The sequence below is a fragment of the Bacillus rossius genome, chromosome 1 (assembly GCF_032445375.1).
Source record: "Bacillus rossius redtenbacheri isolate Brsri chromosome 1, Brsri_v3, whole genome shotgun sequence".
Lineage (NCBI taxonomy): Eukaryota > Metazoa > Arthropoda > Insecta > Phasmatodea > Bacillidae > Bacillus > Bacillus rossius.
In genome coordinates this window covers 141,073,079-141,085,594 of record NC_086330.1, presented here as the reverse complement: position 1 = coordinate 141,085,594, position 12,516 = coordinate 141,073,079, and the positions used below count along the sequence as shown (strand labels likewise).

The following is a 12,516-nucleotide window of genomic DNA, read 5'->3' as shown; positions in this document are numbered from 1 at the left end:
TTTAGTGATGCACCGATTATACTTTGCCGATTACAATTACGATTACCGATTATTACACTAATAATTGCAATTACCGATTACGATTATCAGTTTTTGCGTGAAGTTGAAATAAAAAACAAAGTCTTTTACTAAATATTCCTACTTTTTTTGCATGGTTCCACATGTTTGTAGTTGTGTACGACTTCCGGTTCCCTCAACTGCCTCGTGAGATGAGTGTTCCACATATTAAGTATTTTGCTTTAGATTCACTTATTAAATCCACCGAGAAAAATTTCCATATGTCGTCATTGGCAATTGTCTACGGAAAAAAAACTGCAGTATTCAATATTCATGATTTACTATTGCAGTGTTGCCAACTTCAATTCTGATCGTCACTTGTGCAAACATTATGGTTGCAATTTGGTATTTTATTTTAGTAACTCCCGTTAATGACTAAAAAGTAAAAACTAAATTTTAAAAAATGCCAAATAATCACCATTTCAGTTTATTAATTACTAATTAGCATCACGTGAGCCTGCTTTTCTGAATCCTTTGAGAAAGGTAATTATGTATAGGCAGTGGAATGTGAACCGATGGCGTTATTATGTATTTGTGCGTGTTTTCCGTTCCAACCTCACATCATACATAACAAACATGGCCGACATACGGCATGCAGTGGAAATTAGTTAGGCGCATCGTTTCTACGATACCATGTCCAATTTTTTTTTTTTTTTTTTTTTTTGCAGTCTTACATTTACTAATATAAGTAACATATGCCATATTGTGAATTGTGACAGCTTTAAAAATGCATTAATTTTCTTAACTAAATATTTTGTGCGAAGAAATCAAGTGTGTGATTTGTCTGTGGCCATGGTAAATATTGTGACAATAATACCATTCACGACGTTAACTTAACAGGATAAATTGTACAGTAAGTAAATTAATTGAAAGGGGTAAATACTGTAAATAGTAATACGGGGCAGTTATGTATGTACGAGCACAATTCACGAAACAAGCAAATATTATTAGGCGAGTGTATCTATGTACACTCTGAGATGTTGACATTCCCTACCTTCCACGGTCATATTCGTTAAGAGATTTCAGCCGTTTGTAGTTTCAATTCAAGAACTTATTAAGGTTTAAACTTTAAATGTATTTTCTTTTCTTTCAAGTCGTATGGGTTTCAGCAACAAATTTTACAATAATCGGCAATCGGTTATAACCTAACCTGGTAATCGCCGATTACGATTAATCGCCATTGGGTCAATAATCGCAGTTGCCGATTAACCAGCGGCATAATCGGTGCATCACTAGTAGCATTGCATTTAATGCTATACAAGTGCTGTTGCCATGGTGTGTGCATGGAAATAAAAATTCATGTAAACGAAAAAAGAGCTTCATCAAATCAATAACCACACTACTTCCAAACATGCCGTAATTTATTGGCGTCGTTACTTCAAAAACAAAGCAAATCAAACAGCGTTACTTCGAGAGGCAGGCTACTTCATATAGATTGGTCATGACGGACTCACTGCGAATGCAACACTCATGCGCCTTAAATGTGCACCTCGCACATCTAAATGTAGACAACAGTGCAACCTAAAAACAGACGAGCAGGGCATTTGCAGCATTATCACGGGCACTGTACTGTTGTTTACATATCCACTGATCGTGGTGTGATATATAATCTAAATAGGTAGAAGGCTGTAAGACTGGATCCTAGATTTTGTATCTGGCTCCTAAACTTTCAGAATTTTTTAGAGGCCTGGGCCTGGTTCAAGATGCCTTCCTACTCTAAGTTGCTATTATGGTTACTTGGTGCAGCTGTAAGGTAGCACAAAGGTTGATGTCTGCATTCAATCAATTGCCCAGTCGTCTCTTCTCCCCTCTGGAGTGAGCGGATGCGCAGTCTTTTCGTTGACTTTGAAGTGGTTGAAAAGTGTTTAACAAATCTCAGTGCACATACCATGGGTGGTTTTGATTACATCAAAGTTAAGTTGGTAGGCTTTAAGCTAGAGCAGTATCAAAATACCCATTTTGGCCATGTTTACGAGCTTTGAATTAATCTTTACTAAACTCCAATTGTTTTGAAAGTTAGCATCCTGCTGAGCTTAAAGTTCCTTTTATAACATGAATTGTGAATTTTCTACAGTGAAATTTCATGTAGGGTAGGCAGCCCCTTAAACTTCAATACTGCGAGAGATTTTTTGTAGGAAAATTCTTGATAAGAATTTTAAAATGGCCATGTAGACATGTGGTAATCTTTTAAACAACAGAACATTGTGTGTTGTATTTTGTATATATTAAAGTATCACATTAGTGAACTTAACTAGCTACAAACTTTTAATCTTTTACAAAGCAATGTCAGATTATGTGAAATTGAAGTACATGTTGGAATCATAGTTACCAACATATTAATTTATCCAAGAAAAAGAAATAAACAATAAACACATTTATTTATTTTAGAATTCATATAAAAAAAACTGACAATTGCTGTATATTCTAAAAATTATTCAATGTACAGAAGAGAGTACAATTGATTTAAAGCAAAACTTTATAAGCTATCAATTAGTTAATACCAATATTATTGTTTATGTTTTTGTCTACATTTATATACAGTGAAACTCATATTTGCATTCTAGGAATTTATGATTTACTGCAATTTAGAAGATTTTTTAAAGTCCTATTTACAATTCATTAATTGTAATGCATTATTTTCCCACAAATTACATCATGGAAATTACTTTCTTCCCGTTATTCATGTCTCGTATTGTCACAGCGAGACTCACTACGACAGATGATTTGCACACGCAGCTCACGTGCGTGCTGAAGGTACAATGAATGCGATCAATTTTAAATATGCCCAGCAGTGCAACCATCATGTCACTGCTGTATCTAGTGTGCTTTGAACTTTCAATACTTATAAGGAATTTCTCAGGATTAAAGAGTGTAGTAAAATAAATTAGCAATAAAGTTTTAAATTGCCATTGGTGTAGGTGTGTGAGATTCTACGTAGTTATAATAAACTGACATAATATGTAAATGCATCTGCTATCGACTGATAAATACAATTCTGACATTTCTGAGTGGTTTCAAATTAATATTGTTAATGCCAGTAATGATATGCAACTATGTTTGGCTCTAAACATATCATGCATTTCTTCAAAATGGGCTTTGACCTCAAAACGTATGTACTTGGACAAACTGATAAATTATAGTTATTCATTTGTCAAAACATTAACTTTTAAGGTAATTGCGCAAAACTAGATATGACTTTAAAGTTAATTCTTGTGTTAATTTATAAGCCAATCCTTCATTATTATTATGAGCCCATGTTGATGATGTAATATGTCCCTAGCTATGATTGATGTCAGTCAAGACAGAACACACAAAAATCTTAATTGACTAGCTGCTACGCGACGGTAGAAAAGATTCTCTGCTTCCTTCGGAGCTCTGGGTAGATTCTCCGGTGGCAGGAACTCACACGGATAGCTGCAAAGAACGACTACTGCTATGGATGCTGGAATGATGTCGAAAATCGGCGATTTCTGTGGCTCCTGAAAAGTCTAAATCTTGGAATAGTCTCACCTTCTATGATCTAGTAGGAACCAAGCTCTGCAACACAGTCATCTCTTCGCACTCATAACCAATTGCGACCGACACAGTAGACTTATTGGGACTTCGATACTCCCTAATGCTGATACTATAAAAAATCATAATTTCCTATAACTAGCACTTTGCCAATTTCTGTTACTAAATCGTGGTAGTCGCGTGTCTTCAAATCTCCCGCGTGGGCCCTGAGTATTCGGCTAGCCCCATACGTGAGGACAACTCTTCTTCTCGTGATGGCGTCTTTCAGCTTTCCTTCTATTCTAATTTTGAAGTCCTAACTTGGTTTGTTGTAGCAACCATGGCACAAGATAACTATGAGAAGTATTTCCAGCTGGAGTTAATGAAACTCATGAAGAGAAAATAACTATGAAATGCGTTTCTGGTCCATAGTTTAGAAACGGAATAACAACTTCAAAGAATATATAGTTGAAAATCGGACATTACCTTCTATCGATGTCTAAACTAAGGTGAACTTGAATGGTTTACATTAAGTTGGATCTCTGTAGTTTCGCTTAATTCTATACATTTAAATCAATTAAAAACGTAAAAAATAAATAAATTGATTTAGAATAATAATTCTGACAATAAATAAAACTGTAAACAGCTGGACCTTTTACAGTATACAACTTAAAAAAAAACGTTTTTTTATTTACATGTTGCATGTCCGCACAGATAAAAATGTCTTAGTTTACCTTAATTTTAAAAAGCTCAAAAATGTTTGGGGGAAATGTTGGGTTACTTCCTGAATTTTTTAAATGCAGAGCACAAAGAATAGATAGTGCAAAATAAAATGGTGAGTTTCATATTTTTGTCACCACTAAAGTGCTTGTGGTAACTGACAGCCATTTGTGCATTAAAATGGTGTTTATTTGTTTCAAGTCTAAGTGTAATTTGTACTTGCGTGGCCGCATCGTAGTGACTGTTTCTATGGTGAATTTTGAGTGTAAATAACACACGTGCTAAATATTAGTAGTATTTTTTATCTATACATACTTAAATAACTGTTTGATTAGTGAAAATAATGCAAAACATTTAAGTGTGTAAAACTATTTCATATGCAGATAAATGAAAGATTACATCAAAGTTTGATAAACTTATTGATGCCCATGTTTATCTGGCAAAAGAGCACACTCAAAACAATTGTCAATAACAGCAAAATAATTGCAGAAAATGCTGCACAGTGCAAGCCAAGTGCTATATAAAAAAAATAATAATTTTTCATTAATGTAAAGTATTTGTTGAAGGAATACATACTGGAAATAGTTTTAAGAGTTTTTCCTAAATTTACACTTTCCCGCAGATTGAACTTATTCCGTTGTTCTTCCTGAATAGTGTAAATAAGGGGTTTTGCTGTTATAACTAAAGTTTCTATTTATGTACATTTCTTTTATGTACATTTTTATGTATATATACAAAAATACCATGATTTCTAATAAGTTAATCATAATTCTGGTCTCACGAAGAATTTTGTTGTAAATGAAGTCATGATGTACCTGTGTATATTTATTATTTTGCTTGCACTTTTTTTTCCTTTCATTTTCTTGAATATTGTCTGACTAATAGTGTGTTAGTTTGTATGATGTATAGGATATCCTGATATCATGTTTGTCTCAGATTTGCAAGTTCTTCTTGGATGCGGTAGAGAAGAGCAAATATGGCTGGTTTTGGAGCTGCCCAAATGGCTCGAACTGTATATACAGGCATGCCCTTCCACCTGGATTCATGCTGAAGAAGGTTAGGTAACAGTTTCTCACATTCGCATCTTATCTTTAGCTGTCCACTGACATGCATGTGCAAATGTTATGTATGTATTTTGATCAAAAAAAGCATCTTTCCAAGTTCAGAGAGCCCAAGGGTCACAATTGTATCCAGAAGTTGAGTGGTAGGTTTTCACAAAAGAAAATAGGTGTTTAAAAAAATAATAATAGGAAAGAGCATGTGCTTGAAATTCAAACTAAAAATTAATTAATTATTTGTGATGTATTTTTAAATTGAAAATTATGCATAGTATCTCTTCCCCTGTCTCAGCTGTCTCAGGACAAGTAGTTCCATTGTTTAATGCTTTCTTCACTTCACTAAAATCTTTGGCAGTTATTCAGAAGTGTTCATATTAGCTGGAATGCACTATAGGTAAGATCTAAGGGCTTGAACACACTGAATGTGACGCGACACTATAAAACGTGACGCGACGAGACTATCTCCAACAGCCTTTTCCCACTGAACTGTCTCAGTTTCATACGAGAGACGTGCTGAAGATGATGTAGAGAATGTTAATACTAACAGAATCTTATTTATTAATAAAAAAATGCTCTCCTAGACAGTAAGAAAATTGTATGTGGATTACTATTATTGGGAGCAATGAAGGCTTGGCAAATTTCACCTATATGTCCACAAAGAATTTTGAAATGAATCTATTGAGAACTTTAGAATTGATTTCTGATCTTTTGATTACATTTGAACCCTATTATTATTATTGTTATAATAATAAAATAATAAATATAATAATATAACTGTTAAGAGTTAAAAAGTCTGTAAATTGTTTGAAGTAATGAAAAAAACAAATGTAAACGGCTATTTAAATTTTTCGGAACTAAAAATATATAGTTTTTAAAATTTTTATCTGTTTTTAGTTTGTCTGTTGTTGGTTCTAGCATCAACCAAAAACTCTTTGACATATTTTGATGAAATGTTTCTGTTATATAAAATTATAATTTTACATCCCTAAGGCGGTGAAAAAAGGGGAAATATGATTTAAAAATAGTTAATCATGTCTAAAAACATAATCAAGCATATGAAAAGATGAGTATTAATAATAAACATATTATAACTACCAACCACGATTTTACCATTTTGTGAAAAACAATCCGTAAGAACTGTCAAAGGGGTCAGAATGTATTAAACATAAAAATTTATACGTACTTCCCAATCTATTGAAACTAAGGGTAAGAAATTAAAGAACAACATTCATGTACAGTTTTTAAATTTATTGAAATTAAACCTTTAGGGGATTCTATATCTCACTTTATCCCTCATGTTACGATCCCATTAACAATTTCAGCCCATGTCTCATAAGCATTTTTCACATAAACTGCACTTGTAGACTTTTCTGCATCCATGTTTGATGTGCAAGTGACGAGACTATCTCCTGAGAAAGCTGAGAGATAGTCGTGCTGATATTTGTCTCTAGGTGTCGTTCTTACTTATTGTGGCCATCCACATACAAAAGCATGGTTACTCCAAAGTGTCTCGTCGCGTCATGTCTCGTCTCATTGCATCCAGTGTGGCTAAGCCCTTAAGGGTATCAACAGTCCCGAAGGTCATGAAAAAGTAAGTAAATTGAAGGACTGGTCATAAAAGTCGTGAAAAAATCCCTAAATAATTCCCAGCAGCCTTTAGCTGACTTGTTTTTGGTTTTTGATGCCTCATTTCAGTTTTTTATAGTTGCATGTAGGAATTATCTCTGAAAACGTTTTAGCTTTTTTATTAAAAAAAATATGTATTTTCCTGCAATTTGTAGAAAATTTTGTATTACACCTGCTCTTGTTTGGTTTTGAATTTGTGTTTAGTTTTAAAAATCACCCTTTGATAACAAAAACTTGTAAAAAATTTAGTTAAAAGGTTCTGAAAAAGTCCTGAAATCGGTTCACTAGCTATTTGTAGACACCCTGTAACAGTAACTTGCTGTGTTAGTTGGTACTGACTGCACAAACCGCACAAGTTTGAGTTCTCGACACCGGGTCGCTGTGTGATGTCGACCAGGACCGCAAGAAAGAGGAGAAGAAGGACGAAATCTCGCTGGAGGACCTGATAGAGCGTGAGCGGGCCGCCCTCGGCTCTGTGCTCACCAAGATCACTCTGGAGACATTCACGGGATGGAAGAAGCGCAAGCTGAAGGAGAAGAAGGATGCTGCCCTGAGGGAGGAGGAGAGGAAGCGCTCGGATTACAAGGCCGGCAAACAGATGGGGGTGAGGACAACTTCCGAAGTGTGCAGTCGAACCTTCAGAACTAATGTGGCAGAGGATTTACTCGTTACAGCCAAATAAGGATGAAATATGTCCAATGTTAGATTCCCACACGTATTAAAAAAAGTTTACATTTCACATAGGACTGTTGCAATACCGATGCTGAAACTCTGATACCACAGATACCTGACACTAGAATCAACCAACATATAATATTACTAGCCATACTTTTTAAACAAATATACTAAAACCCCAATTTTAACTAGTTTTAATTTCAGATTTAACGAAGCAGTAATTTTATGAATTAATTTTCAGGAACTGTTGAAAAATTAGAAATTTTGAAACCAAGTAATATATAATCAGAAAGAAAATTGAAATAATCAGAATGAAAGCATATAAAAATATTACTTTTTAATGCACAGCATATATTATGTTCCTATAAGAACAAAAAAAATAAGACACGTTAAAAAATATGGCAGCAGTAGCTTTTGCGACGTAAGCAGAAGTGCGCGAAACTTATCCAATTAGGTTGGCGTGTGCTGGCAGCATAATGTCGAGTCTCTTCTCCTGGTTTACATTCCAAAATTCCCTTCCATTTTACTACCTTTCCCTTGAGAAACTTTCAACATCTCCCCCCGAGGTGACTAAAGCCAGAACACCACAAAATGTTGTATTATAGTCTATTCGCGGTAAAATAAATATTTTTAATAGTGTTGGGCCGATTCCTAAAATATACCGATTCCGATTCCATTTTCGATTCTTAAATTAAAGGGTTAATTCTTCGAATCCGATTCCGATTCCTTAATTTTTATCTGACAATGTTCAACATAGTAATATACTCAGAAAAAAAAAGGTTGTTTATGATTTTAAAAAGGTAATTGGGTTGTGTTTCATTTTCTGTGCAGAAATTAACATTATATACAGCTTATATAATGTTAAAAAGTATGTTCATTACCATCAAGTTATGCTATGCTACCTTGAATTTCTAGTACAATTTGGTTTTTTAACCTTGCATATAGTTAGACGAAACACGTGTTCAAACACTGCCAATAATCAAAGATGTCTTATGACATAAATTGTAAATAATGTTATAACTTAACCAACTTTAGATACCTTACATTACTAACTCAATTAATTAATTGTAAAAAAAGAGGTTTGTACGGTTAGGTTAAGAATTTTATTTTCAAGCACAACTAAATAATGATCCAAATAAAATGACAATACAACCTCGTTTATACATATTTCAAGGGACCAGGGCGAAAAAAAAAATAAAGAGGGAAATGTAAAAATAAAACTTTATTAACTTATTATGATGGAAATGACAAGAAATAAATATGTACCACACTAAAATAAAATTTCAGATATGCTTACTTTTAATATATTACCTAGAACTTAATTATCTCACTTCGTGAAAAGAATAAAACCATCCAGTCTTGCAGTTCTTCATAACCGTAAAGAGAAAATAAATTTTCGGTTCTTGAGTAAGAAAGTTCTGTGCTTGTTTTAGCATCTCAAAATTTCCACATTTTATGGTGAGATTTTCTTACACAAAATATTTAAACTCTTCAAATAATCGCCTGTTAACATTTAATTTATTTCAGAAATTTATCAGAAAAAATTCTGTTAAACTAACACAACTACCTACTTTCAAAAGATTGTTTACGTTTGGTAAAAAAAAATTTACGAACGTTTCAGCAGCAACGTTTGGAAATTCAGATTAGCCAACTGCCTTTCCAAAATATATCTAATGTAAAACGAGCATCCATAGAGTAAGTAAAGGTGAGCATCACTGAACACGCACAAGAACGCCGATTTACAGCAATTTGGTTATGTTGCTTTTAAACTTATTTTAATATGGTCGCAGTAATCCACTGTGAATTTGAGTAAAATCTAATTCAAAAATTATTTCATTTTAATTCTTTAAAGTTTAAAGTGCAGAGATGTGAAACATCTTAATTTTCACGTTCACGTCACCAAAGATTTTGTTCATGGCCATATGGTTTACCATGGCAGGTAGCACAAAAAAAAATTAGGTTGTTTACAATGGCAAATGTAGCTGCCATGATCAAATAGTTAATGTTTACATTATTTTACTTACCGTTTACATTTACATAATTTTCTTTAAACATTTATGGTTTTGTCTAATTATTTTTGAAGGTTTACTATTAAATGCAGTGCTGGTGCAACGTAATTTCCGAAAAATGTTTTCGCTTAAAGCGGGAAAGTAGATACTGCATTTGTACTGTAGGGAAAATGGTGGTGCAAGAAAATAAATACGTTAATCACCGTAATTCGTAAATCAGTTCCGTAAAAATATATTGTATTATGTAGTTGAAAAATTATATTGCATGCATTTTAATATTTTCTTACGTTGCGTAGGAGATGTATTTTGCAAACTTAAAAACAATGCAGGAATCGGTGGTCGATTCCAAAACCATTGTATTCTGAATCCCACGATTATACTGGAATCGGTGGAACTGACCGATTCCGGAATCGGAATCGACCCATCACTAATTTTTAAGGCTCACGCGACAGTCATTTACTGTTAAAAAATACTGTATGAGTTATGGCATTCAACATTAAATTTTTAAAAAACTTGGCCTACAGTTATTTTCATTAGTAACTCAGCATGATTTATGCTGGAAAATCACAAACTTCAAAATTACCTGGATTGAAAATTTTAGCAGGGTCGTAAAAATATTTATTTTATCGCAAATTAACTACTCATTTTTCCCTCTGCATTCCAACATTTACAGTGTAAGACACATAGCAACTGAAACTGTGAGCAGCGTGAGAGAAGAATGAAAATAAATTAAGTAGCAACTTCTTCCTCTACGGCTAATCGCCGGCAACCCATAGTTATCTTAACACATGTTGCATTCCTCTTATCACCTTAGAAGGTTTGCCAGTAAACAGTGCTCAAAAATAGTATAAGTGATGCTGTTTTTCAAAACTAAGCTGTGAACAGCTCAGTTTTTCAAAACTAAGCTGTGAACAGCTCTTTTCTACTTGCTATAAAAACCAATAATTCTTAATGCCTTTTTAAAATTCACAGATTTGTGGTACTAAAATGTACAGATGTTTTAATGAACGTGTTTTGTCTTTACAGTGCAGTGTTTTTGTCAAACACAACTGCCTATGATCACTTATGAAACAGTATAGATGTACACTGAACTATGTACTTGTTCCCCTCGATTGTGGTAATCAATGTGCATTCAACAATATTTCTAATGGTGAGCTGTTAAAGATAACTTACAAAGCTGATAAGGGGGGAAGCATTTAGAAATGCAAGGCATGAAATTCTTCCAGCATAGCAACAAGACCCGGGGTCAGTCTTGTCTAACCTCTTCTGTAAAGATTGCATACTGGCGGAGGTAATACAGTAAAACTGTGTGTGTACAATGCAGAATAGTGACCGAAAAGGAGAGGGGGATCATAATAAACTTTTTTGACCAACTGAACTGCCCAATTTTATGAAGGTAGCGATTTTACAAATGCAATCCATAAACCGTCAGCATACGTAAATTCGGGGTTCTAGTGTAGTTAAAACGTAAATTGTTTTTATAAATTTGTTGGTGAATACCATAAAATTATTATTAATTCTAAAGCAAATATTCTAAAATAAAAGAAATGTCTTTGAAACACTGTTCATAGTGTATTTGTTGCTTAAATATTCTCTAGTTTACCTCTCATTCTCTCTTACTTGTATAAGCTAGGTTCCCCTGTACATTGGGTTAATTAATTTGTAGTTTTCAGTGGGATCCCAAATTACTTTTTGTCTATTATCGTTCTCAAGTAAAAAAATCAAAATGAGTGAAAAAAATTGTCATTGAACATGGGTAGAAAATGGCTCAATTTTGAATTGAATGAATTTTCAGTTTGCTAATCATCAGGTGTGCAAATGAAACAAAGGGGCTTCATTGCAAGTGTGTAGTTGTAGGCTTTCCGTAAAACTACAATGATTATAATCATAATGGAAGGAGTAGGGGAAAATATGATAGCATGCCAACATTGGCAACACTGTCCTTCACATACTTGCCAACTTTAAGGTTCTCTGGTTAAAAATTGAATCACTTTCACACCCTCTATGTTGGGATCATTTTTTTAGTTTTTGTGTTGTTTAACTAGGATTGACAAAAAATTAATTTCTAAAGCTTTCGCTTGAGTTGTATTACTGGCCATTTTATTCTTCAAGATACACAGAAATGAAAGTTGATTATATTTGATACTTTAATTTAAATTAGAAAACTAAACTTTATTGATTTAGCTTTACATAACTCTCGAATTGTCTGTATTTTAATGAATATGCATAATTATAGTGAAAATATCGTAATAATTTCAGTTCTCGGGGCGAGAAATGTTTTTCTTCAACCCGGAGCTTGCGGCAGCTGATCAGTTTGAAGAAGGAGATGAAGCTTTTGATTCCTACAACCTTCAGGATGATGATGATGATGACCAAATTAGTTATGAGGTAAGTTGTTATCTAATGTAGCTTTCGCAAGTTTGTAAAGTGATTTTCTTATGACTGGCGCACTTCAGATAGAAAATGTTCAAAATATTGGGGCCGTTGTACCACCCTGAGTTTTGTTGAGTTTTACATGCGCTGTAAAGTAATATTGGTAACGTTTTCTTACACCAGATTTAAAAAAAAAAGTTCTTAATTGAAGCATGCTATAGATGACAATTACAAAATAATATTTATCATTTGAAACAGTTTCACATCAATAATATTTGTTGTGCTTGTACTGACATAGAAAATTAAACTACTGTTTAAATATTGTAATGAATTCAGTGTATTGTGTTAAGTACTTACAACAATACTCACCTACGTTTATTTGCATGCTTCTATGCCAGCCAGTCAGTTTGTAACTCTTAAATCTTGTTCCTGTAGAATCTTTGAACAGCTTTGTATTGAAATGTATACTTACAAGGTATGTAATTAGCCAGGATGTCCACATTCTG

At 33.5% G+C, this 12,516-nt stretch overlaps 1 protein-coding gene across 1 annotated transcript in view; it reads left to right on the top strand.

The window, feature by feature from the left end:
• The window catches only part of LOC134546228 (zinc finger CCCH domain-containing protein 15 homolog), a 59,510-nt gene that overhangs the window by 27,982 nt on the left and 19,012 nt on the right, over positions 1–12,516 (top strand). The window contains exons 4-6 of the mRNA XM_063388862.1: positions 5,206–5,325; positions 7,351–7,557; positions 11,897–12,025. Coding sequence (XP_063244932.1) covers positions 5,206–5,325; positions 7,351–7,557; positions 11,897–12,025 — 456 coding nt within the window. The remainder of the gene's footprint in view (positions 1–5,205; positions 5,326–7,350; positions 7,558–11,896; positions 12,026–12,516) is intronic.